Below are 27,671 nucleotides of genomic sequence, written 5' to 3'. Positions count from 1 at the left end.
TCTTCCTTTCCACAGGATCCTGAGTCCAGTTCCCAGTTTTCTACTGACATCTTTCTGGAGGAAGTGGGACTAGCAGGCTTCCCTCAGAGAAGCCTGAATTTCTCTGACAGCCCAAGGGGAGGAAGCTGTGGATGCGAATGCACCTGGTCCCACAGATATCCCTTGTAGAGGCAAGAGGTTCCCAGAGGGGGCCTGGGATTGCCATGAGGATCCATGCCCACATATACTCCCCAGCAGGGGACATTGCTTTCTGCAAGTGTCATCACTGCAGGGACAAGCTGCACGTCCTTGCTCATTCATCTCATGATCAATGCGCAGTGAGGCAGCTGTGGCCAGAGCCTTTGTCCATATATAGAACCAACTGGCCAGGAAGGACAGCCAGCACATTAAGCTGACATCGGCCTGACATCTGTCAGTGGTGACCTCATTAGAACTGAGCTCTTGGCCTTGCAGAATAGTTTGCAGAGGAAGTGAAGGACAAAACGAGATTACGACCAGGTAAGTGGGTCAAGATGGGGCCTCTGGAAAGAAGCACATCAATAGATTATACAAAAACCTTTTATTTACTGTTTATATTTTGTTTCCTTATCCCTACCCTCTGATCTGGAACCCAGCCAGCTGCTAAAGCTCCCTGCTGTCTGGTTCTTGACGCTGGGGCCTTGGATGGGGGTAATGAGAGGTGGGAACCTCTTCACCCACCGACTATGGAAGTTGAAGGAAGCATTCCTGCCTGGCTGAAGTGTCAGCAGCTTCCTAAGGGTAGTTCCTCAGTCAGAGGATCCATCCCCTGAGAGATAGCATGCATCTCTCTGAGGCCCAGAGGCTTCCCATCACTCGCAGCTTCTCCACCATGCCAGGCTCTATGGCTGAACCAACCTCTCACCTGGAGATGGAGCCCAGCAGCAAAGGGGTAGGGCGTGGGGGCAGGGTGGAAAATGCTGCAACTCTGGGTCCTAATCAACAAACAGGAAACAGGAAGAGGCTGGCCTGGTTGAACCGAAAGGGGAAAGGGGAAAGGAGGGTGCCACAACACCCAGGGTGGGTTACTGGCCTACGGTGGAGCCAGCTGGACACTTTTAAGAGAGGTTATAGCCCCTATGGGAGTAAGTACTCCCAGCCCCACAACCAACCAGAAAGGGGAGAAAGGAGCTCTGTCCTCAGGTGGACAAAGGGATAATGACCCAATAAACACTTTTGGTCTGAGAGTGCCAGGGAAGGGCACCCATTGGCACAAACAAGGGCAGCCAGCCCTCATCTGCCAGACAGGGGCTGGCCACCACAGCCCATGCAAGTATGCATGCAAGCCCACGCAGCCTTGCTCGCACCTTTACCGCCACACTAGGAGCTCTGCTACCCATGACACCGCTAGAGACTGACGCTGCCAGCCAGGTGGGGCAGAATCAAGGACCCTAACCTCCAGGGCCCTGCCCCGGTGAGGCCTAGCTGTGGAGATGTCAGGGCTCCTTCCTGCAGTCCTGGTGCCATGAGCCGTCCACACTGAACTCTCCCGGGAAGGAACTGGGCCCTCAGGTGCTCTTGAAGATGAGATCCTGGACAGAAGCACTCTCAGGGAGGAAGAAAAGCCTCGGAACGGTATTTGTTCCTCCTTCTTGTTGCAGGTCCTACTCTCCAGGCTCAGAAGTCGGAGTCTGCATCCATGAGTTCCGCCTCCATCAGGTTGGTGCGGGAGTGAATGGGCCCCAGTCCCTGCCGGCGGCCCTGCGCCCAGACCACAGGGGCTGGGGCGCTGGGCTCTGGGCAGAAGGGGTTGGAGACCAGAGTCCAGGCTCCAGGTCGGCAGGACTCCCCAGGTCCCCAGGCGCCCGCGGCCACCAGGCACTTCTGTCGGGGCAGCTGTGGCAGCCGAGGGACCGCACTAGGGGCGGAGGCAGGGCCCAGGGCGGGGAGGTGAAGCTCCGGGGGTGGCACCAGTGGGCACACCTCCTTCTTCCTCTTCCTCCGCTTCTTCTTCCGGCCCAGGCGCTTCTCCAGCTCCGGGGAGATCTCTGCCTCAACCAGCCACAGGTTGGCTTTTTCCTCCGGGGGCACTGACGGTGGGAGAGAGAACGGGAGCCTGGGACTCTAAGCTCTGTGCGCGTGGGTGGCACCTTCTCTCCCCGGGCCCCTTCTCTTGGAGCCGGGAACCCATGCTATAGTTCTCCAAGGCCTTCCCCTCCCTCTCCCCTGCCGGCAGCTCCTGTCACTCCACTCCAGGACTTTATTCCAGCCTCAACATCCCCCACCTTCCTACAGGAGTGGAAATCCATACCTGGCGTTGCCACCGGGGTGACAGACACATCCTGGGGCAGTATGGCACCTCTCCGGGCCACCATCTTGGTGACGTGCTGGGCCCAAGCAGAGGACACGTCGGCTGAGGGCTCATTGAGGTCAAAGGCCAAGCCCGCTGTGGAGATGGAAGGAAAGGGCAAGGTGCCATGACTGCCCAGGCCCTCACCGTGACTGCTCCTTCCATATTCGGTACCATTCACCTTCCCCCAGCCCTTGGCTCCCACTCAACTTAGCACACAAAGCCCACCCTGGTGGGCACAGCCAGATCTCTACCCATCCCCAGTTTGAAGGGCATGGGGGCCTGAGGAGACGCCAGAAACCCAGTGCCCGAAACCTGACTTCCTGTAGCCCAGGGAGAACAGGGGAAGAAGACGGTTGAAGGTGAGGGAGATGAGTCCTTTAGAACCAAATCACCAGCAAGCAGACCCAGGGGCAGAAACAGAGGGGAGAGTAGCCTGGGATGGAGTGGTGGGGGGATGGGGGTGGGGGGTTGGAGAAGAAGGAGTATGTAGACAGAAGAAGGAGCGCCATTCCTCACAGCCTTGCAAACAGACCATGAAGCCACACCAGCCTGGAAGGGAACTGGGAATGGGCTCCAGAGGAAAACAGAGTAGCAGCTCACCCACAGGCCCGTCGTGGGAGACGGTGTGCATGCTGAAGGAGAGCTCCTGGCCTGGGTTCTGCAGTAGCTCCCGCCGCTTGGAGAAGGCCTTGGCGATCATCTTGCTCTTCTTGATCCGTTTGGGTTCATCATCACTCTGCCCCGTCAACCTGAGGGCAAAAAGATGGGGCAGGGGGCATGGAGGAGCAACCGCTTCCCCTCAAATCTTGCAAAAGACCAGTAAATCCATTCCCTCCAGGAAAGGAGCCTCCAGAGCTCTGAAGAGTAGAGGCCTTCTCTGCCAAAAAGGGAGGCTAGAATGCAGGGCTCCTGTGCCCAGCTCTCGAATCACTCCTCTCTTAGAAGACGCGAAGGCACAGTCTTTGGCCCATCCTCGCAAGGACACAAGGTGTCACCAGGGGGCAGTGGTGAGCCACAGGAAAGGCCGCTTTCGGCCGCTCGGCCCCTCAGAAATCACACCTGCTCAAGGCTGCGCTGGGACTTGTGAGACCTGACAGAGCCTACAGGATGCTGAGACTGAGAGAACGAGGCAGCCAGGTCAGGACGGGCTGCTGCTGACCCCACCTGCACCAGGTGCGCCTCCAGATGAGCAGTGTGGCCTTGGTCCAGACCCAGGTGCTCATGGAAATGCCAGTTCCAAACATGGCAAATAGGTTGATCTTCTCCACCAGGAGGCTGGGGCGATTCTTGATCTCACAGTCAGGGATGGGCTTCTTGGTGGGCAGCCCGATGGTCACATTGGCCTGGCATCTGTGGCAAGGGGTAGTAGACGGGTGAAGCTTTCTGAGTCTCCCTGGTGGTTGCCCAGACAATCAATCCCAACACTAGAAAGAGTGAAGCCCACATCAATGATTTGCAATCCTAGGTGATCATTAGAGTCACCTGGGAGCTTTTAATGACTCTTGCTGTTTGGGCCACACCCCATTCAATGAAATCAAATTTCTGGGGGAGGGACCCAGGCACACACTGGAAGCTGGAGCCTTTAAGGAAGAGTCTGAAGCACTTAGGATTTTTAAAATGTATTTATTTATTTATTTGACTTCGAAGGGTCTTAGTTGCAGCATGTGGGAGTCAGCATGTTGCAGTCAGTTCCCTGACTAAGGATCAAACCCAGGCCCCTTCATTGGGAGCATAGGGTCTTAGCCACTGGACCACCATGGAGGTCCCAATGAGCATTTTAACTCCTATTCCTCGTATCAGTATGGACTGCACTTTTTGAAGTAGCTGAGGTGCCTTACCCTCGCAGATTTATCATCATGTGACACAAAAAAAGCACAGGCAAACCCAGAAAGCATTAATGGGTTGTTAACCTGTTGTAGAGCGATAACTATTGCTGTGCAGGGATTTGCAATATGCTCTGTAAAGAGTCCATGAGAAATAGAAATCAAGATCTGTGGCCAACACAAGAGGTGGGGAGAAGCCAAAACATACAATGGCTTAACAGTTACAAACGCACCAGCCAGGCAGCCTTGGGGATGAGAGGGAAGGGCGGAGCTGGGCAGGGACCCCAGGGCTGTTGGCCATGTCTGCAAATTACGGAGCAACTAACAGTGTGAGCACCCAAAGCAAGACAGGCAGTTTCTCTCGCCCTCTGAGGTTGGAACCTAACAGACCCCTGCTGGATCGCAGAGAGGGGTCTCCAGTGCCCACCACTGCAGGCCCCCAGTCCCCTACTCACAACACATAGTCCCGGAAGCTGCGCTCCCACTCAGCCTGGTTGAAGAAGTCATAGAAGTGGCAGCTGAAGGTGATGAGCACAAAGCCAAAGGCCAGGAAGCCAAAAATGCCTGTGGAGGGTCAGGGGTGGGGCAGGGCGTCACCCATCCCAGGTGTGGGAGCGGCGGTAGGGAGGAGGTGTTCGCCCCACACGGGCCTGAAAAACTCTGGGGTGACTTTGTGCTGGGCTCGGTTTAAGAACTGTTTTCTCTACAAACTTATGGTTACCGAGGTGGGGGAAGTGGGGCATGGATAAATCAGGAGTTTGGGATTAGCAGAGAGAAACTACTCTATATAAAATAGATAAACAAGGTCCTATTATATACCATAGGGAACTATATTCAATATCCTGTCATAAACCATAATGAAAAGAATATGAAAAATTATCTATCTGTAGATATATATATCTGAGTCACTGTTCTATACACTAGAAATTAACATTGTGATTTAAGTACACGTCAATAAAACATACCGAAGAATTGTTTTCTCCAAAATAAGATAAGAAATTAGAGGCACTTAAGGGTTCTAAATAGGCCTCAAGTGTTGACATGAACTTGAATTCTTCCAACTGAGAAGGAAGGTACCTTCCCTTTTGAGCTGCTACTACCAGCATCACCGCCAACACACACACACACACACACACACACACACAGAGCCTAGTCTTGCCCCCTGGCTGCTAACTGCTAACTTCAGCCTCCAATACCCTTCCCCAGTGGGCGTGATGATGGACAGACCCACTCACCCAGACGCAGCATGGTCTCGTTGATCTTGCTGGCTGCCTTTTCGCTCAGCAGCCCAGGGTGGTTGCTCTTGATGGAGAACAGGGTCATGACTCCTGAACATAAGGGAAATGGCAGACATTAGTGGGGGCCAGACCACTCTTCTGGGAGGCATGGGTGTGTGGCATCCCAGGAGGGTCCTATGGTCCTGGAATCCCAGGTCTGATGACTCTTGTGCTGATTTAAAGCTGGAGGAACTGGAGACACTGGAGTGCAGCTGGTGGCAGACATGCCACAGACAGGAAAGACTGGAGCAGGGCAGGCAGACAGTGGAGACCAAAGACGCCTCACTCCTGGTCCAGCCTCCCTAAGAAAGGCAGTGGGTCAAAGTTATTATGATGAAAAAGGCCAAAGAAGAGACCCCCAGGACACTGCTGTCCAAGAGAAATATAATGTGAGCCACACTCATAATGTCAAATTTTCCAGAGATGGCTGGATGGCATCATCAACTCAATGGACACGAGTCTGGGCAAACTCTGGGAGACAGTGAAGGACAAGGAAGCCTGGCATGCTGCAGTCCATGGGGCCACAAAGAGTCAGACATGACTGCGAAGCTGAATAACAACTCATAATCTCAAATTTTTTAGAAGCCACCTTCAAAAAGTAAAAGGACACAAATGAAATTAACTTCAATACACCTTAAAAACAATAAATCATTGTCTACGACATTATTATTTCAACGTGTAATCCATATAACAAGCTGTTAATGAGACTGTTTACTTCTGTGTGTGCTTGAGTCTTTGAAGTGCAGTTTGTATTTTATGCTATGAGATGTCTCAACCTGGACTAGTTTCAACACACGTGGCTGGTGGCTACCGCACAGGAACACACAGATACAAAACACATCAGAGGCCCAGCCACTGCCAAGGAGACGGAAACAAGGTGGGCTGAACAGGAGCTGGGGGAGGAAACTGAAGTTTACAGAGAACGCTCAACAAAAATGAGCTCAGACACGGAGGCTCATTGTGGAGGCGGCAGATTGAGACAGGGAAATGAGGAAACAGAGAATCTGTGTGTGTTGTGAAAACTCTGCGTGTGTGTGCACCGTGGTCAGAAAGGAGCTGAGAAACCAAGTTCCAGAGACTGAGCGTGTATATGAATTCAGGGCACACACACGATGGAAGGCCCCCAGCTGGCCCACATGGATGAGATAGGTCACTCAAGGTGTTTATCACACAAGGGCATCTGGTCAGAGCTGAGCAGGGGTAGGGACCCAGCCCAAGCTCCACTCAGCAAGCCGTTAGCCTTCAAACAAGGCTGGATTGAGGGCAGCATTTTTCTAGCCGAACAAAGGTGCTGCCCCACCCTAAGTGTCGTGGTGCTGTGTCTGTCTGTGGTGCTGTGTCTGTCTGTGGTGCTGTGTCTGTCCTTCCCCTTTACCCCAAGGCCCCAGTGAGCCAGCTGAGGTCCTGCCTCAAAAGCAGCAGGGCTGGCAGCTCCTGGCTCCTGCTTACACAGAGTAGGTGCTCAGCCCAGTCCTCACTCACCTCGGATGAGGAAGTAACCTCCCACAATGAGCACCAGGCCAATGGGGGCCAGCACGAAGCCAGCGCGGTATCGGTAGTTCTTATAGCCCACAAAACAGATGCCGCTCACAGAGTCCCCGTCCACCTGCAGGAGGAAGGGGTAGGGGGACAGAGGGGGTCACTTTCTCCCGCACCCACGTTCGCCCCACACAGGTCCCCACCCTGTACCAGTCACTAGACCTGGGCCACGGCGAGGATTGCCACAGTGAGGACAAAGGGGAGTGACCACGTGAGCAGGTGGAAGTAAGAAGTCTTGCCGGAGAGAGGCTGGTAGGTGGTCCCCAGGGCTTTGAAGGAGGTGTGCCAGGCGTAGGTGAGGACCACAAACCAGACAACGCCGGCCATCAGGGCGTAGTACACGATGACAAAGATGATGACGCAGGACAGGGTCTCATTGGAGCTGTGCAGACAAGTGGGGTGTCACTTGGGGTGCTCATTCTGTATTCCATCTACCAAGTCTCCCCCCCTCTGGCCCTGTGGTCCCCAGACTCCTGGCTTCTAAGGTCTGAAGGTTCTTCTAGGAGTCAGGGCTTGGAGACCGGGCTTGGGTCAGAAGTGAAGAGGATACAGAAGATGTGAACGGTCCAGGCTCTAGTGCTGAAGACCTTGGGTGCAACAAGGCAGAGCTGAATCCCACGCTGAAGTCTCCATTTCCAGTCCAACCTGCCCCTTTTGTGGAAAATGGGCATCAGCCTCTTCCCCTCGCCCTCGCCTCTGGGAACCCAGGACACCTACGTGGGCTCCCCGAGCCTCATGGTGCCATCAGCACGGCAGACGATCTCCCGGCGGGCCCCATCCATGAACTGGGCCAGCCAGCCAATGCTGCCCACGAAGAAACATGCATTGACATAGAAGAGAATGACGGCAGGGTAGCGATTGGAGTTCCGCCAGTCAGCCACAAATGTGGCCTAGAAGAGAGAAGAGGGGCCCGTTCCACGGGGTTAGGGCTGTTCTGCCACTCTTATTGGAACTCCCCACCCCTCTAATCACCACCCTTCCCTGAAGACCCCTGTCAAGTTCTCCTCCCCCCGATTCCCAGAGCCCAGCCTCCCACGGACAACTGGCTCCCTTCCTACTTTACAGGCAGCCTGAGGGTCCCGGGCCCCCGCCTCTCCCTCTGCCCTCCACCCGGGGCCTGCCCTCCGCTGACCAGGGTGAAGAGTGTGCAGAGGCCCGTGACAGCCCCGAAGGCCGCGATGTAGCTGTGCATGTCCTGGTGCTCGGCCTCGGTGAAGAGCGGGTTCTGACACTGGATCCCACAGCCCTCCACATCCTCATACCAGCTCTTGGGGTTGTCGGTCCGAACCAAGGGAGCCTCGCATTGGCCGGAACTGTTGAACTTGATGTTCTGCACCTCATTCTGGCAAGGAGAGAAGGGGAGAAGACAATACAACGGAAAGCAGCAGGCTTGAGGTGACCTTTGGTTTAATAAGACGTGCAGGGTTAGCACGGCAGAGAGGCTGAAAGCGCAGGTGCTGTAGACAACCTTCCAGCATCTGAATCCCAGCCTTGCCGCTCAGGGACCACATAGCCTAGGGCAAGTTACGTGACCTCCCTGTTAGCTCCGTTTCCTGATCTACAGGACAGCAGTACTTACTTCATGGTGTGATCTAAGGGTTAAATGAATAAATGTAAGATGGTTAAAATGTATTTGGACAGTAATAAATAATGATTACTATTATTATTAATGTGCTCTCCCTCACCCCAGAACTAGATCCCATCCCTGTCTTGGTGTCTCTCGCGTTTTACACGTGCAAGCCCAAGCCCTGACTCCCTAAACAGACAATAAACTTTCCGAGAATAGGTTTGTCACTCATGACTCCTGTAACTCCCCAGTGAGTAACAGAGTGGGTGCTCAAAAAATGTTTCATAGCTAGATAAGATAATCCCTGATGGACTGGCCCAGTTTTGGTTTGGGTCTGTGGCTCGCTGAGCCCATGACTTGGGATCTTTCAGCACAGTAGGCTCTGAGCTTCCCTGCCCCTGCTGGGCCCTGTCCCCATGCCCAGCTCAGCCCTGGCCCTGCAGAGGACTCACCGGACAGCCCTCGGGGAAGTGGTCGGGGGTGCAGCGCAGGAAGTCAGGCCAGCCCCGCTCCCTCTCCACGATGGCACAGGGGCCGCGGGTGGCCTGGCAGAGGGTGCGGCTGGGCAGCTCCACCCGGTCGTTCTCACACTTAGGCATGTACACAGCACACAGTAGGGGCTGGATCACTGCCCAGCAGCGGGGGGCATTCCGGAGGCCTGCGGGTGTAGCCACAGTGTGGATACATTGCAGTGAAGACCCCTCCTCACTCTGACCCACAGACCCAGCTGCATCCCTGTTCCCTGGGCCTAAGGCATCTCTCTTGGCCATGCTGCAGGCCATGATTGCTCAGCACCGTCAGGCACAGCATTTCTCAGCCGGGCATTTGGGCGGGACTGTTCTTTGTGCAGAACTGTCCCATGTACTGCAGGACATTTGGCATCCCTAGACCGTGCCCACTAAATGCCAACAGAAACCCTAAGTCCTAGTGACAACCAAAAAAATGCTCCCCACCCCTCCCACTCCAGGGTTGGGACTGGAAGAGGCTTCAAGAGGACTTCTGGGACATTGGTAGTATTCTATTTCTTGATCTGGTACCAGTTACATGGGTATATTTACCTTGTGAAAATCAATCTGTGCCCTTTTCTCCATGTATTAATATATTGCAGTTCAATTAAAGTTTTTAAAAAGCCCCCATTTCAAAATGACCCACTAAAGGAATGTTGGCACCTCTGGCTGAGAACCCAAAATCCATTTATCTTTTACTTTTTCAGGGGCATTCTAAACCTTCTACAGTCCATGCGGAAGGAGGGCTGTGGCACCCACCCCCACAGGGCCCGTGCACCAGATCCAGGAGGTGTTTCCCCTTGCCCAGACCCCCGGACCCTTGTTCCTCTTACCAAGCTGAGGTGGGACAGAGAACAGGTAGGAGTTTAGGAAGAGGTAGTCAGGGGAGCCAGGTACTCCAAAGCCGGAAGAGGAAACAGGAAATCAGATGGAGAGAAACAGAGGAGGCTGCATCCAGTGCAGGGGGAGGAAAGGTCTTGTCAGCAAGACGCACGCAGGTGGAGGTCTCCCAGCACCCCCGCCCCAGCCCAGGCCTCTACCCTGCTCCCCCGTGGCTAAGCTCACTTCAGCATTCCATCCCTCTACTCCTCCTGAATCATCCCTCCTGCAGGAACACCTATTTCCCAAACAAGACGTTGTATTAGGAGAAGCTTCTGAGGAAGTGAGAGCCAACATGGGGAACTGCCCAGGCTGGAGCTGGTGGGGGCAGGTAACTTCTCTTTTGGGGAGGGAGGGATAAGGAGCATGGACCTCGAAATTTGGCCTGCCTGAGTCCAAATTGTGGCTCTACCATTTCCTGGCTGTGTGATCTTGGTCAAATTACTTAATCTTGAGCCTTAATTTCCTCATCTGTGAAATGGGGATAAAAGATTTAGTGGAACTGTGGTGCAGAGTGAGATAATGTACCAAATGTACATAGCCCAGTACCTGTCATATACTAAGCACTCAAGAGATATTAGCTGTTACTGTTACTTATCTGAGGCCTCTGACCACTCATAGCTCTCACTAGCAAAGCCTATTCTAAGGATGCAAAGCAAATTCCTATTGCTTAATAGGCAGTGTTCTTGGGGGACTTCCCTGGTGGTTCAGCGGCTAAGACTCTGCCCAGGTTTGATCCCTGATCGGGGACTAGATCCCACATGCTGCAACTAAAAGGTGCAGCATGCTGCAACTAAAGATCCACATGCAGCAACTAAGACCCAATGCAGCAAAATTATATATATATATATATAAAGTTTTTTTTAAGTGACAGACTTTATTTTCTTGGGCTCCAAAATCACTGCAGATGACTGCAGTGATGAAAGTGACTGCAGCCATGAAATTAAGATGCTTGCTCCTTGGAAGCCTGGCGTGCTGCAATCCATGGGGCTACAGCTGCTGCTGCTGCTAAGTCACTTCAGTCGTGTCCGACTCTGTGCGACCCCATAGACGGCAGCCCACCAGGCTCCCCCGTCCCTGGGACTCTCCAGGCAAGAACACTGGAGTGGGTTGCCATTTCCCTCTCCAAAGCATGAAAGGGAAAAGTGAAAGGGAAGTCGCTCAGTCGTGTCCGACTCTTAGCGACCCCATGGACTACAGTCCACCAGGCTCCTCCATCCATGGGATTCTCCAGGCAAGAGCACTGGAGTGGGGTGCCATAGAGTCGGATACAATTAAGCAACTGAACTGAACTGATATTTTAAAAGAAGACATGTCTCCAACAACAGTTCTCAGACCTGACTCAAATCAGAATCACCTGGGGGACCTTTATCCCTCTAGATGGAGAACCCAGTCTCCAAAATTCTGACTGCCTGGGTATGGGTGGAGGATACAGCAGTGGTTGCCAGGGGATGGAGTAGGAGATGACTTTGCCTACCAAGGGACAGCACGAGGGAACATTTGGGGGTGATGGGGCTGTTCTCCATCTCGAATGCAGTGGCTGCATCCAGGCTATGCCTTTGTCTAAACTCATAGAACTGTGACAACAAAGAAAGTGAATTTTACTGGATGTTTATTAAACAATACATTTTAAATAGGGAGGAGCTCCCTAGAGTAAAATGTATTTTAGAGGAGAAACAGATAGACGTTGAATAAAGATACTGTGGAATATGGGCTGGTCTTAGTGACTTGTTCCACCAATAAAATGTGGTGGCAGTGATGTTCTCAGACTCTCAAGCCTAGATCATAATAAGAAGCCATTCGGTTTTTGCCTGGGTCTCTTGGAACCCTTGTTCTTGGAGCCCAGTTGCCATGTAATCAGATTAACTATCCCAAGGCTGTCCTGCTGAAGAGGCCTGGTGGAGAGACTGTATAGACAGACCCTGGGGCCAAAAGAAGGGAAAGTTCAGTTCAGTTCAGTTCAGTTCAGTGGCTCAGTCGTGTCCGACTCTTTGTGACCCCACGGACTGCAGCACACCAGGCTTCCCTGTCCATCACCAACTCCTGGAGCCTACTCAAACTCATGTCCATCGCATCAGTGATGCCATCCAACCATCTCATCCTCTGTTGTCCCCTTCTCCTTGAAAGAGAAAGAGATGCTGCATTTTTCAAGTTCCTAACTTTTCCAGATATCCCAGTGAAGGCCACAGACATCTGGGAACAGAAACAACCCATCCCTACTGAGTGCTGCCCAGATTGTAGACTCATGAGCAAAAGAAATGGTTCTTGTTTTAAGCCACCAGGTTTTGGAATGCTTTGTAATATAACAATGAATAACTATTAATAGAACACATGCACACACACATACATATCCTTTATCTTTCTGGATTTTGTGATATTTGTGGTAATTATCAGCTTTGAATATATGTATGTGTGTATGTGTATATATATATATATATGTGTGTGTGTGTATATATATATATATATATATATAATTTGTTTACATATTTGGCTGCACCGAAATCTTAGTTGCAGCATGTGGGATCTAGTTTCCTGACCAGGGGTTGGACTGAGGCCCCCTGCATTGGGAGCTCAAAGTCTTAGCCACTGGATCACCAGGGAGGTCCCAATTATCAGCTTTTTAAAGTGTGCAACTTTTCTTTTTTTTTTTTTCATTTTAAATATTGTTTTGTACTTTAAAAATAAAATCCTCAAGGAAAAGATAGATTATTAAATAAATCTTGAAAGACAGTTGAGGGAACTCCCCTGGCAGTCCACTGGTTAAGACCCCAAACTTCAATGCAGCAGACTCGCATTTGATCCCCTGGTCAGGGAACTAAGATCCCCCATGCCATGCAGTGCAGCCAGAAAAAAAAGAGAAAAAGAAAAAACAAACCTACTGCATAGCACAGGGCACTCTATTCAATACACTGTAATGATCTACAGGGAATAGAATCTGAAAAAGAGTGGACATATGTATATGTATAATGATTCACCTTGCTATACAGCAGAAACTAACACAGCATTGTAAATTAATTTTAAGTAATAAAACAATAAAATGTAATAAAACTAATTTTAAATATAAAATAAAAATTAATTTTAAAAGTAAAAACTCACTGAAGAAAAGCTAAAAAATCAAACTGCTTAAAAAAAAGAAAGACAACTGATGAGGCAGCTCAGGGAAAAACTAAGTTGGATCTTTACCCCATTTCTTCCATAAAAAATAAATTCCAGATAAATCAAAATAACTACATTATTTTTAAAAAATTAGACTACTAGAAGAAAAAGTGGAAAATGTTTTTTGAAAATCCTAGAGTGGAAAAGGCCTTTTGAAGTATGACACAAAACTAGAAATTATGAAATAAAAGATTTGAAGAAAAGACTTCAGAAAAATAGACAGTGGCTGCCCAGGTGGTGCTGGTGGTAAAGAATGAAGCTGCCTGCCAGTGCAGAAAAATAGATAAATTCAGCAGGGTAAAAAACAAGATCATGAGAAAAGCAACACACTGAGAAAATATATTTCCAATAAACATCACAGGTAAAGAAAGAATTACTTTCCTTATGTGCATAAAGCTCTTCTAAATCAATAAGAAATTCATAATCCTATAAAAAAATAGGCAAAAGATAAACAAGAGATCACACACAGAAAATACAAATGGCCTTTAAAAACATAAAGAGATGTTCAGTCTCACTCAATAAATGTGAAATAGAACTATAATGACATATTTTTTTAATCTTTAGAAGGATAAAGGTCAAAACATTTGAAAATGCCACATTGGCAAGAGCGTACGGGAAACTGGCAGTTTTGTACATTTTGAGTAGGAATAAAAATTATTAAATACTTATGGAGACTATCTGATACCAGCTGTCAAATATACTCACAATTCCACTTTATATGTTCACAAAAATCGTATATAAGATTATTTATTGTAATATTGTTTGTAATAGCAAAAGAGTAGAAACATCCTTAATATATATCCATCAATAGGAGACCTACTAAATAAAATGTCACACATCAATATAATAGAACACTATCGAGGCTTGAACCATTTGTGATGAACTGAAACAACCTCCACCGTGTCCTGTTAAACGGGTGCAGTTGAGTAGAGGACACTCAGCTGAGCCTGCAGAACCACTACTGGTTATGGGAGGGAAAATAAGAACACACATACATCTGTACACGTTAGATTCTACAAAAAGACACACAAATTAGTGTTGGCGGTTGCCTCTGGGAGGGGAAATGGGGAGCAGGCAGCAGAAATGGAAGGGTTTAACTTTGGTTACTTTTCAATTTTGTACTACCTATTTTATTAAAGTAATTTAGCTTAAAAAATAAATATGCAAATTACTGGGATGGGGGAAGCTTCCCAGAGAACAGAAGGAAATGCAACTGGAAACAAGAAGAAAGGGGACATCGATTTTATCTATTTTTTTTTCTTTTTTTCTGGCTGTGAGACTTAACCACTGGACTGCCAGGGAATTCCCTTGTTTTATTTCCTTAATAAAATACGAAATAAAAAGAAAAAATATGAACATAGGTGTTATAATAGTTTCTTCACTTTTTCTATATTTATGTACTTTAAAAATAATATTTGACACAATTTTACCTCAGATATGCAGATGACACCACCCTTATGGCAGAAAGTGAAGAGGAACTAAAAAGCCTCTTGATGAAAGTGAAAGAGAGTGAAAGTTGGCTTAAAGCTCAACATTCAGAAAACTAAGATCATGGCATCTGGTCCCATCACTTCATGGGAAATAGATGGGGAAACAGTGTCAGACTTTATTTTGGGGGGCTCCAAAATCACTGCAGATGGTGCTTGCAGCCATGAAATTAAAAGACGCTTACTCCTTGGAAGGAAAGTTACGACCAACATAGATAGCATATTGAAAAGCAGAGACATTACTCTGCCAACAAAGATCCATCTAGTCAAGGCTATGGTTTTTCCTGTGGTCATGTATGGATGTGAGAGTTGGACTGTGAAGAAGGCTGAGCAGTGAAGAACGATGCTTTTGAACTATGGTGTTGGAGAAGACTCTTGAGAGTCCCTTGGACTGCAAGGAGATCCAACCAGTCCATTCTGAAGGAGATCAGCCCTGGGATTTCTTTGGAAGGAATGATGCTAAAGCTGAAACTCCAGTACTTTGGCCACCTCATGTGAAGAGTTGACTCATTGGAAAAGACTCTGATGCTGGGAGGGACTGGGGGCAGGAGGAGAAGGGGACGACAGAGGATGAGATGGCTGGATGGCATCACTGACTCAATGGATGTGAGTCTGAGTGAACTCGGGAGTTGGTGATGGACAGGGAGGCCTGGCGTGCTGCGTCACAGAGTCGGACACAACTGAGCGACTGAACTGAACCGAACCGAACTGAAACTTTAAAAAAGAATTTGGGTGATTCTGATGATCAATCGAGTTGAAAACCATTGTGCTAAGGATGGTTCAGCATTAGAAAATTTCATCAATGCAATTTACCACACTGACAGAAAAAAATCATATGATCATCTCAACAGAGGAAGTGGTTGATAAAGTTCAACATCCATCCATGATAAAAATAATAATCGGCAAATTAGGAATATAAGAAAATTTCCTTAATCTGATTAAATATAACTACAAGATTCCTATACCAAATATCACATTTAATGGTGAAAGGTATAAAAGCTTTCTCTTTAGAATGAAGAAAAAGTCAAGAATGAAGACTGCTACTACTATTATCACTTCTATTTAACCATGTACTGGAGGTCTTAAGTAGTGCAGTAAGGCAATAAAGAATATAGGACATATAGTTTGAAAAAGGAGAAACAAAACTCATTATTCACAAATGAGATAACTTTGTATGTATATAAATTTAGTTAGTTTACTGTATTTAAAATTAATTGTATCTCTATGCAACAAACAAAATGAAATGTAAAAGCACAATTTATAACAGCATTAAAATGTCAAGTACCTAGGAATAAATCTAAAATGGTATTTAGAACTTTGTGCAGAAAACTGCAAGAAATACTGAGAAAATTAAAGATCTACATAGAATACTTAATGAAATGATTAGAAGACACAATATTATAAAGATGTCATCAAATTAATCTATATACTCAATGTAATTCCAGTCAAAACCACCAACAAATACTTTTACATGAAAATACAAAGGGTTAAGAATAGACCACACCGTCTATTAAATAGTGCCATCCTCTAAAGCAGAGGTTCTTAGCCTGCAGGTCACAAAGATAATTTAGGGGTCCATGAACCTAGATGGGAAAAAATTATATCTAACTGGAATTTAGTCTTTCCCAATTATGAATATGAGCATCAAACCACAGAAATGATAGCAGTACCTGTGGCTCTGTCACAAATGGAAATTAGATACTTTTGTTGGAAACACCTCAAAATATTTTTACTGCTCATCACTACCTTGACATTACAGTGCTTATTAAACCCACACTAAATCTTATCTAGTGTACTAATAAAGAAGCACACATACATTAGATTGCAAACTTGTTTAACACTTGATAACTATATTTCAATATAATTCATTTCTTTTGTAATCCTATATGCTTTTCAATCCTATGGGTTCTACTTTATGAAATAAAAATATTATACTGAGAAGGGGCCCATAGGTTTTGAAACATATACATTGCTGCTGCTACTGCTAAGTCGCTTCAGTCGTGTCCGACTCTGTGCGACTCCAGAGACAGCAGCCCACCAGACTTCCCCGCCCCTGGGATTCTCCAGGCAAGAACACTGGAGTGGGTTGCCATTTCCTTCTCCAAACATATACACTACCATACGTAAAACAGATAGCTAGTGGGAAGTTGCTATACAACACAGGGAGTTCAGCCCGGTGCTCTGTGACAACGTATGGGGTGGGATGGGGGCTGGGGTGGAAGGGAGGTTCAAGAAGGAAGGAATATATGTATACTTATGGCTGATTCATGTTGTTGTATAGCAGAAACCAACGCAACATTGTAAAGCAATTATCCTCCAATTAAAAATAAAATTTAAAAAAAGGACCATGCTATAAAGATATGATAATTAAAGGGAATTCCTTGGTGGTCCAGTGGTTAAGACTCCAAGTTCCCAAATTAGGGGACATGGGTTTGATCTATGGTTGGGGAACTGAGATCCTGCATGCCCAGAGGCATGGTTTTAAAAAAAAAGGTATTATAATTAAGATGGTATGATAAGAGATAGACAAATAGACGTATGGAATGGAATAAAGATCCCAGAAACAAAAACATATTTGAACACTTGATTTATGGCAGACCAGTATAGAAAAGAATTTTTTTTTAAATAAATGATGTTGAGACAATATATATGAAACTGGAGTTCTAAAATAATCAATTCCAGGTGAATTATGTACCTAAAATGAAAGGAAAGAAGGTAACAGAATGAATTCTTGACTCTGTGGTATGAAAGGACTTAAAAGTAAGACACAATAAGCACTAATCATAAAAAGTTTGATAAATGACTACCTTAAAGTTCAGAACTTAAGACACTGAGAGAATGAAAAGGCAAGCTGCAGAATAGAAAGTATTTTCAATACTTACAACCAATAAAGGACTCATATATAGCGTATATAAAGAACTACAAATCTTACAAATGTGACAGATAGTCTGACAGAAAAATGGGCCAAAGATCTGAGCAGAGGTTTCACAAAAGAAGAAATCTAAATGGCCAGTGAAGGAACATCTGAAATGGCGCTTAACCTCACTAGCAATCAGGGAAATACAAATTAAAAGCACAAATACATACAACCATGCAGCCACTAGACTAGACTGGCAAAAAAAAATTTTCTTTCAAACTTTAAATTTTTTATTTTGTCCTGGGGTGTAGCCAAGTAACAATGTAGTAGTTTCAGGTGAGCAGAAAGGGACTCAGCCACACATACACATGTATCCATTCTCCTCCAAGCCTCCCTCCCATCCAGCTTGGCACATAACACTGAGCAGAGTTCCATGTGCTATACAGTAGGTCCTCGTGGGTCATCCACTTTGAGAACAGCAGTGTGTACATGACCTTCCCAAACTCCCTAACTATCCCTTCTCCTCAGCAACCATAAGTGTGTTTTCTAAATCTGTGTCTCTTTCTGTTTTGTAAGTTCATTTGTAAAATTTCTTTTTAGATTCCACGTATAAGGGATGCCATACAATGTTTCTCCTCTGTCTGACTTAGTTCACTCAGTGTGACACTCTCTAGGTCCATCCATGTTACTGAAAATGACATTATTTCATTCTTTTTTGTGTGTGATAATTGCTTATTTAAATTAAAAAAAAATTTGCAGCGTTGTGTTGGTTTCTGCCATACAACAATGCAAATCAGCCATAATTATACTACATCCCCTTCCTCTCGAGCCTCCCTCTCCTCTCTGACCCCAACCCTCCAGGCCATCACAGAGCACCTGACTGGGCTCCCTATGCTCCACAGCAGTTTACCGCCAGCTTACAGCTGATAGGGTATATACAGTGATGCTATTTCTCCATTCATCCCGCTCTCTCCCTCTCTCATTGTGTCCACAAGTCCATTCTTTACACCTGCATCTCCCTTCCTTCCCTGAAAATAGGTTCCTCAATATCAATTTTCTTTTAACGGCTAAATAATATTTCATTGTATATAAGTACCATATCTTCTTCATCCATTCCTCTGTTGATCGACATTTAGGTTGCTTCCACATCTTGGCTATTGTAAACAGTGCAGCAATGAACACTGGAGTGCATGTATCCTTTCGGATCATGTTTTTCTCCAGATATATGCCCAGGAGTGGGATTGCAGGGTCACATGGTAGCTCTATTTTTAGTTTTTTAAGGGACCACCATACTGTTCTCCAGAGTGGCTATACCAATTTACATTTACACCAACGGTGTAGAAGGGTTACCTTCTCCTCATCCAGCATTTGTTTGCGGATTTTTTGATGATAGCCATTCTGACCAGTATGAAGTAATATCTCATTGTAGTTTTGATTTGCATTTTTCTAATAACTAACAATGTTAAACATCTTTTCATGAGACATCTATATGCCCTCTTCAGAGAAATGTCTACTCAGATCTTCTAGATTGGCAAAAATTTAAAACACCGACAGTACCAAGTGTCAGAAATAACATGGAGCCACGGTGACTCTTCTACAGGAATAGTGAATGTAGAAGTTGGTACAATCATTTTGAAAAACTGGCATTATCTAGCAAAGCTGATATGCATGCCCTCTTACCTAGCAATTCCATTTCTCTCAGTATGTACCTAGAGAAATTTGACCTAGGGGCACAAGGATATATAGAAAAGAATATTCATAGCAATGTTATTCATAGTAGCCAAAAACAGAGATAACTTAAATGTTTAAGAACAACCAAAAGGGGACTTTCCTGGTGATCCAGTGGTTAAGAATCTACCTGCCAATGAGGGGACATGGACTTGATCCCTGGTCTGAGAGGACCCCACATGCCAAGGAGCAACTAAGCCTGTGCACCACAATTACTGAGCCCATGTGATACAAGTACTGAAGCTCGCACGCCCTAGAGCACATGTAATGCAACAAGAGAAGCCTGTGCATCTCAACGAAGAGTAGCTCCTGCTCACTGCAACTAGAGAAAGCCTTCGAGCAGTAACAAAGACCCAGCACAGCCAAAACCAAAAACAAACAAACAAAAAAGAACAATAAAATAGATAAATTGTGGTATATTGTACAATGGAGTACTATTCAGCAATGAAAAATAAGCTGCAACAACATGGATGAATTTTACAAAATAACATAGAGCAAAAGAAATAAGACATAAAAGAATACACACAGCTCAGTTCCATCTGTTTAGAGGTAAAAAACATGCAAAACTGATACACCGTTCAGGGATTCCAAAACTAGATGGTAAAACTATGGAGGAAAGAGGGAATGATCATCAAAAACATCCGGGTAGTGGTTACTTCTAGAAGAGGAGGGAAGGAGATGTGATTGGAAAAGACAGAGGGAGCTCCCGGGTGGCCCACCATCACTTGACTCAGGTGTCATTTTATATTTATTTATTATTTAGTACCTCTGTGTCATATGCACCTTCTGTATACAGGCTACATTTCACAATTCAAAAGGTAAAAATCTGAAGCAAAAATGAAAACTTGAGCCCATGGGTGTTTCTCTGTATTTTTATACTTTCCAAAAATATATATTTTAAAAATGATTCTGATCATCAGCCAGGTTTGGGAACAGCTCTAAGGAAATTCTTTCTGGTCTGCCTTTGCAAATAACAGACCTCCTCTCAATCTCTCAGCTAGATGTCTGAGTAGCAAATGAGAAATTCCTCCCAGCTTCTCCAGCTCTTCCCTACCAGCTGCCCCCAGCTGGGACCCAGGGCTGCACACCCCTGTGCACACACAGAGCACAGCAGTGGTCAAAGAGGCTACGTGCTGGTTCTCAGAGACCTATTTCCCCTGCCAGCCACAGGTCTCTCTTCTTTCTTACCCCACTTACCAAACCAACCAGGTCTGGCCAAATGTGAGCCATAGCCTGGATAAGTATGTTTGTCTGGTCAGCTTGGAAAGCCTGCGAGGAGACATTTCAAACTATCCTGGGGTAAGATGCTGAGTGCCTGAAGAAGCCCAAGTCTAGAGAGTTGAAAGATATAGGAGAGACATACCTGAGTTCTATATAAACTTACAAATTGGCCCAACCTGAGATATTCCTCACTTCCAAAGGCTCAGCAGTCTAGGCTGAGGAAGCTCATAGTGGCTACCTCTCTTCAGCAACTCCTATTCTAGGTTTGGCTGAGCATCAAAGAATTGATGCTTTTGAACTGTGGTGTTAGAGAAGACTCTTCAGAATCCCTGGGACTTCAAGGAGCTCAAACCAGTCAATCCAAAAGGAAATCAGTCCTGAATATTCATTGGAAGGACTGATAATGAAGCTGAAGCTGAAGCTCCAATACTTTGGCCACCTGATGCGAAGAGCCGACACATTTGAAAAGATCCTGATGGTGGGAAAGATTGAGGGCAGAAGGAGAAGTGGGTGACAGAGGATGAGATGATTGGATAGCATCACCAACTTAATGGACATGATTCTGAACAAACTCTGGGAGATGGTGAAGGACAATTGCATGCTGCAATTCATGGGGTCGCAAAGAATCAGACACAACTGAGCGGCAAAACAATTCTAGGTTTGCTGGGACTCTCCACACAGATGTCTTCCCTGGTGACTCAACTGGTAAAGAAGCCGCGGCTACCCACTCCAGTATTCTGGCCTGGAGAATTCCATGGACTTTATAGTACATGGGGTGGTAAAGAGTCAGACACGATTGAGCGACTTTCACTTTCCACACAGATGTCCAATAAGCCCCTCTAATTCACATGACCAAAACGAACTCGTACTTTCTTCCTAAACCTCCTCCTCCTCTAGCATTCTCCAGTTTAGTGAGAGGGAATGATACCACCTTCCATCCAAGCCTGAAACCTGGGTTCTCCTGCTCACTCATCAGCAAGTCCCATTGGTTCTACTTCTGAAATCCCAGGATCTGTCCATTTCTTCCAGGCTGTCACCCCAGTACTGACCACCATCATCTCTACTTCAACCATCCCTTCAACAAGCAAACCAGCTTCAGGCTTCCCTTCCTCCCATGGCTTCTTCACACAGTACTCAAGGAGATCGGTCTGAAATGCAAATATGATTCCATCTCTCTTCATTAAAAGACTTCAGTGCCCCCTTCTTATTTTCCGGCAAACATCCAAACTTTCCAATATGGGATATGAATCCCTTTATTTTCTAATTCTCTAGGTCTTATCTCTCAGAATCCTATCCCTCACATGCTTTGATTCAGTTCTACTGAAATTCTTATACTTCCTTAAAAGTATCAAGCCCTCTCGCCTCTACACCTTTGTACATCCATATCCTCTTCCTATCCCTTCCCACCCAAATCATCCTTGGCCCCAGAAACTCCTACTTATTTCTCAGGTTGTGGGTTAAATGTCAGTTCCTCCAGGGGTCTCTCATTGTTCCCCAAAGTCCTCTGTGTTCCTTCATCATCCTACCAGGTCACAATACCTCGTAGAGGTGTTGCTAAAGCCTGGTTTAATTGTCTGTCTTCCCTTGACGGCAGGGATCCTGTCTGTATTCTCCATCTTTATCTGCCCCAGAAACTGATCCAGGATGACTTGTAGCCAGCATCCAAACATCTAACTGAATGAATGAGTAGAAAGCTATGTACTCAGAACTCAGATTAAAAAAAAAAAAAAGGAAAGAACAAGTCTCTACTTTCAAGTTTACAGACACCCTAAATTATTTCTACCTACAAAAACACCTCCAAGAGCCAGATGACACTGACTACATCTTAAGCCAAATCAAGTCTACTAGCTCAGGACAGGACAAATCACTAGCCAGAACTATTAGCTGAAGGCTTGTCTGTGATTCTCATTTTTGGCTCTGGTTCACTCTACCCACTTACTGACCCAGCCCATACCTATACCTGCTTCTGGCTCTACTTCACATGAAACATCTAGCAGAAAGACTAGACATAGAAAAGGAACATCCAGAAAGCATATGGGAATGGGACTGAGCTGAGGGATGAAGGATGAGGGCACAGAACTCAGTTAAATAAGGACCAGGGCTCAGTGCCGGAACCCCTGTAGGACTGTGTCCCACCAGAGTCACAGCTAGTGAGGTTCAAACCTATGCAGCCAGCAGATGGTTCTAACTCCTAAACTTTTCTGCCAAAACCACTTCTGCCCAGCAACTGCTTTCAGGAGCTTGGGCTGGAGAGAGGTTCATATCCTTCCACCTTGATTTGATGATAACTACAGAAGGGCAGCATCACACATGCATTTAAGTTGGGGGAATTCAACCATAAGCCCCTGTTAAATAAATAAGAAGAGATGGGAGGAACATATCCTTTCATAGTGTGAGCAGCTCAGAACTGGGTGAGATTCTAGTTTGGAGACATTTAGATTTTCCATACAATTGGCTCCTAAACTCAAAGGTGGAGAAGGAAATGGCAACCCACTCCAGTACTCTTGCCTGGAGAATCCCATGGACAGAGGAGACTGGCAGGCTATAGTCCATGGGGTTGCAAAGAGTCGGACACGACTGAAGCAACTTAGCAAACTCAAAGAAATATTGTTGATACCTTTCTTTTGTGTGTGTGTTTTTTTTTAATTTTATCACTTCTGCATTTATGTAATTTTAAAAACTAAAATTATATTTTCTATGTATGCCCCTTCTTACATACTGTGCATTACTATATGTTGCACACGCATACAAACATATTACCATCAAAGAGGATATGAACACAAAGTCACAGAGACCTGACATTGTGGCCATTTGTGATTGTTTTCAAAGTTACTGTTGATTACACATGGTTTCTGCCTACATGTTGACTTTCGAATCCAATACCCACAAAGGATGTGGCTCCACTATGGGTACCATCCTCCAAGTTCTTCCTCTGACATCTGTACCAAGCGAGGAATGACATGGCTTTGTTCAACATCCAGCAAAGACTCAGAACTCCAGCGGTCAACGTGACAATGACAGGCAGCCTACAAACACTTCTCTATCAAGATGCTGGGGCAGAATGGACATGTGGGACATCCAAGACCTATCAAAAGAAGGAGGTTCCCATGTCTGCTCCTGGCTTTTGATTTTAGTTTCTGTTTCTTCAAGGACAATTTTGGAACCACACTAGCTACAAGCAAGGGGTGGCGAGGCAAGTTCCCTTCCCTTATCTTTAAGTCCCCAGCCCGGAAGAGTGACAAGCGGGGAGCTAATCCACTCCACACTGCTAAAGAAGGACCTTCTTGGGTTTAGTCTGCAGTTTTTCAGATCAGGTTATAATCCCAGCTTGAGGTGAGGCTTCTGGGACTTCAGGCCACCATGTAAGTATCCAAGGGCCTGGACACTCCAGACTTAAGTGTCCTTCCTCAACGCAGACCAGTCTGAGAACCCAAACTTCCCAAGAACACACAAATGATGGTTAGAAGAGTCTCATTCCTTCACAATTTCGGACAGGGAACGGAGTCCCCATTTTTCAGATGAGGAAACCGAAATCTCCTGTCAAAAGCAGGACAAGATCACAATCCTCTGGACTTCTGGCTCCCAAAACAAGGTTTCTGGAGCTTTCTGATTACCTTTTAATTAGTCATTACCAGGGGTTTCTTACCTTTCACAAATTTCACTCAATTTTTTCTGCCCATCTTCCCTCAATGCCTAAATCTTCTACCCCCATCTTTCCCTTTTCCCTCTCCAATTCGATTTCCTGGTCTCTGCTCCAAGGTCTAAACACCTTGCATTCCCGAGGACCCTGCTTCCAGAGTGGTACCTACGTGGAGCATCTCTTCTTAAATTAAAAAAAAAAGGAGAAGTCCTTTCTTGTGGCTCAGAGCCCCCACCCTCTCGCTCCGGAGGCCTTCATTCCCCCCCATCCTTTGCTTCCTACCCTGCTCAGGCCCTTTGTGACCCACTCCCTCAAGTTCCTCGTCCTCCCTCTTCATCAGCCCAGGGTCTCAAGCCTGCCTCCCAAGTTTCAGACTCTGTTCCTCCAACTCTCCCGGGTGCTGCTCCCACCTCTCACAAGCTCAGGCCCAAGCCTATTCTTTCAGAGAGTCCCCGCAACCCACCGCCACGGCCCCCGACCCGGGCTCCGGCTCCCGCGCGCTTACCCGACCAGAGCACGAGCTTGCCGTGCGCCTCCTCCTGGGAGTCTGAGTCCCCGGCCAGCAGCGTGGAGGTGGCCCCGTAGGGCAGCGCCGAGCCGAGGCACACGTTGTAGCGCAGCGGCTCGCAGGGGGCGGCCCGGCCGCAGTGGCTCAGCAGCGGCGGAGGGCCGGTTACGGCTGCGCTCCTTCTCGCGCTCCCGCCCGCGCTCCAGGGCCCCGGCCGGGTCGCGTTCCCGCTCAAGGCCGCCCCCCGGCCCGGGCCCCCTAGCAGCAGCAGCAGCCCCAGGAGCAGGAGCTCCGGCCCCCGTGCGAGGCGGGCAGCGGCCATGGCCAAACCCGCCAACTCAGCAGAAGCCCCGGCGCCCCCGCCCGCTCTCCGGAGCCCACCCCCCCGGCTACACGCGCCACCCTGGGGACCGCAGACGCAGCTCAGGCGTCCTGTGCGCCCCGAGAGTCCGGTGCCGGGTCCCCCCGGACGCCCCGCGCGCCTCGGGCCCTCGGCACCCAACTTCGCAAACTTTGGAACCCGGGGCCCATGTTGGGCGGCGGAGGCCCGGGCCGGGATGCACAACTCTCTACCCCTTCCTAGCAATCCAAGTTATCTTCACCCCCGGGAGCCCCCTGGGCCCCCAATCTCCAGCCCCATTCCTTCTCCCACCATTAAAACCACCTCCTGGCCCCGCGATGGAGGCCAGGCGCTGGCCGGGGGTGCGGGACTGGGTCCCCGGCTCCGCCCCCGCGCCAGCCCGCCTCCCAGACGCCCCCTTCGCGTTACCGCGCCTCAGCCCCCCGACTTCTCCCCGCCAACTACCCGGCTCCTTTGTTGCTCTAGCTCGCTTGGCTCTCTGGAATGCACGGGCCTCGCCGAGCCAAGCCCGCCCGCCCCCCCCACCACACGGCTGGGGGAGGGACTGGCCGAGGGAGGGAAGAGGAGGGGAGGGATGCGAGAAAGGAGGAGCTGGAGCTTCAGTGTCCCGGGAGCCTGGAGAGGCCCAGGCCAGGGGGCTCCGGTGACCTCGCCGCTGCCTCGGGGCACAAGATGGGTGGAAATCGGAAATCGTGGCCAGTAATTGCCACAGACTCAGCGGGCATCTTGACTGGCCTGAGGATCGTTCAACTTGGCCGTCTGCAGAGAGTGGACTCTTCTGGTTTATGTGGGAGAGACAAGGGATGCCTGAAGTCAGCTGAACCTTCTACTGCATCTAGAAGATCCCGCCCTGCTCCCCAGTCTGCCAGTCTTTTCTGCTTTTGGTTAGATCTTTCAGCTTGTTCCAGAGCTCCATGGAGAAGACCACCATTTGTCCAAGTCCTTCCAGCTAGGGACCTGTGCGAGAGATGACCTCAGAGTCACTCCAGGCAGCCTCCGCTGCCTTCAGAGAGCATTCAGAGAGCATGTGTCTGGAAACCAAAAGTGTGGGCATCAAGTTTTATTGCTACAAATGTGTGAAACTCTGAACTGTGGTTGCCAATGGCTGGCCCTGGTGTGTCTTTGGTTATGGCTGAAGGAGGCCAGTCCCTCTCTGATGGCCCTTTGCTGCTCATAGGCTACTCATAGGCTGGCCCAGGAAGTTTAAGCTGCTCTCCTTCCCTACTCTGCCATTCTTCACATTTTCTCACTCTTTTTCTTGTCAGTCATGGAATTTGATTTCACCCTGTAGTGGTTTCCACCTCTAAATAACCAGTGGTCCAGCCAGGGGAGTGGACTTGCAGTGAGCAATTCTTCCTGTTGCTCATGGGGCAGCACACTAAGGTGGCTTTTCCTTTCTCACCAGGACCCCTACCCCTTCAGCCTAGCCCAGGTGGACTAGTCTTGTTAGGCTTGGCCATTTTAGAGCAGATTAGCTATTGTACTTCAGCTACCATCCTCAAGTAGTGCATAAGCCCGAGAGGATTTAATTCAATTTAACAAGTCTTTTTCTGAAATCTTAGGGTGTGTGTGGCACCATGATAGGCATGCCATACTTGAAGAACTTGAGATCTTGGATTTTTACCATGGAGACAAGGCTTGCCCTCAAGGAACAGTAATATATTATGACAAAGCAGCAAAGTCTCCTCCTCTAAGCCAAGGACCTTTCTCTCTACCCACAGAGTATCCAGTGCAGTTAGATATGCATGCTAATCACTGGATAAATAAGGTGCCAAAATGAAGGATACAGTAAGTGCTCCCTAAGAATTTATAGCAGGGAAAGGTCAGCATGGGTAGAAGTGGAGAAGTGGGGATTTGAATCTAGCCCTGAAGTGTGAGTAGGAGGAGTTAGAAAAGTAGAGAGGAGCCCAGCTGGCATTACAAGGGGAGGAAACTATGACGATAACTCAGAGCATGACCAGCCTGGCCATCAGGACATAGTAGTGGGTAAGCAGGGAAGCTGATTGGTAAGAAACTACAAATGGCATACAGAGGAATTCAGGTTTCATTCTGTCTGTGATAGGAAGCAGTGGAAAATTTTGATCAGAGGAGTGATACATGTAAGAACATTAATCTGTCAGTGTGAGGATGGTATGAAGGGTGAGAGTCCAGAGACAACGGACCATTTTGAGGGAAGTGCTGGTGATTTATGGAAGAAGTGGAAATAGTCTATGTCATCGGGGCGTAATATTCCTACTGGAAAAATAATTTAAAACCTTATGACCTACCGCAGTTATTTTTTTCTGTGATATAAATGAAGTGGCTGTTATGTCTGAAGTTTGAGGCAGAGAGCAGGTTGCATAACACCATACCGTTGCTTTGCTTTGGGAACTTTCTCCTCTTATTTTCTGTCTTGTTGTTACTGTGACAGCACTGAATCCCTGAGGGATTTTCTCAGTATTCCACCATTAGGGAGAAACCTATGCAAGTGCTCATGCAGCCCCTGACCTCTCTGCCTAAAACTGTTAGCAATTCTTCAAGAATGAAAGCTACACCATCCCTAGTCTTGAATTTCTGGGAAGGAAGAAGAATCCCATCATCTTTTGAGGAAGAATCACATCAATGTAAGATAAAACCTTTATGCAAAAAAAAAAAAAAAAAAAAAAAACCTTTATGCAAGAGATTGAAGAGGATGAATTGAGACAATTCTAGAGTGCTGTCTTCCATCCAAAATGTTCTTCCCTTTAGAAGGAGGGAGAGGATGTGCTCATTTCTCAACTCCTCGAGGCTCACACCCCAGGAAGTCAAAATTCTAGGTCCTGTCAGACAGCA

At 47.5% G+C, this 27,671-nt stretch overlaps 1 protein-coding gene across 2 annotated transcripts; it reads right to left on the bottom strand.

Annotated features, from left to right (window-relative positions):
- Nucleotides 1–544: 544 nt before the first annotated feature.
- Nucleotides 545–25,332, bottom strand: SMO (smoothened, frizzled class receptor). 2 transcript variants are annotated; one of them, XM_019959063.2, is made up of 13 exons: nucleotides 24,497–24,629; nucleotides 9,857–9,971; nucleotides 8,970–9,175; nucleotides 8,083–8,292; nucleotides 7,668–7,840; nucleotides 7,113–7,332; nucleotides 6,894–7,017; nucleotides 5,370–5,462; nucleotides 4,590–4,698; nucleotides 3,476–3,661; nucleotides 2,912–3,060; nucleotides 2,270–2,404; nucleotides 545–2,048 (listed from the first exon to the last, which is right to left on the bottom strand). In XM_019959063.2, exons 3-13 carry the CDS (start codon nucleotides 9,114–9,116, stop codon nucleotides 1,636–1,638), a joined length of 1,959 nt encoding a protein of 652 aa, XP_019814622.2. In that variant the 5' UTR covers nucleotides 9,117–9,175; nucleotides 9,857–9,971; nucleotides 24,497–24,629; the 3' UTR covers nucleotides 545–1,635. The 2 variants fall into 2 exon arrangements, with proteins under 2 accessions (XP_019814622.2, XP_019814621.2); XM_019959062.2 differs by lacking the exon at nucleotides 9,857–9,971 and having other exon boundaries at nucleotides 24,497–25,332.
- Nucleotides 25,333–27,671: the final 2,339 nt, after the last annotated feature.

This window comes from Bos indicus, chromosome 4, assembly GCF_029378745.1.
Source record: "Bos indicus isolate NIAB-ARS_2022 breed Sahiwal x Tharparkar chromosome 4, NIAB-ARS_B.indTharparkar_mat_pri_1.0, whole genome shotgun sequence".
NCBI lineage: Eukaryota > Metazoa > Chordata > Mammalia > Artiodactyla > Bovidae > Bos > Bos indicus.
This window is presented reverse-complemented; position numbering and strand designations above follow the sequence as displayed.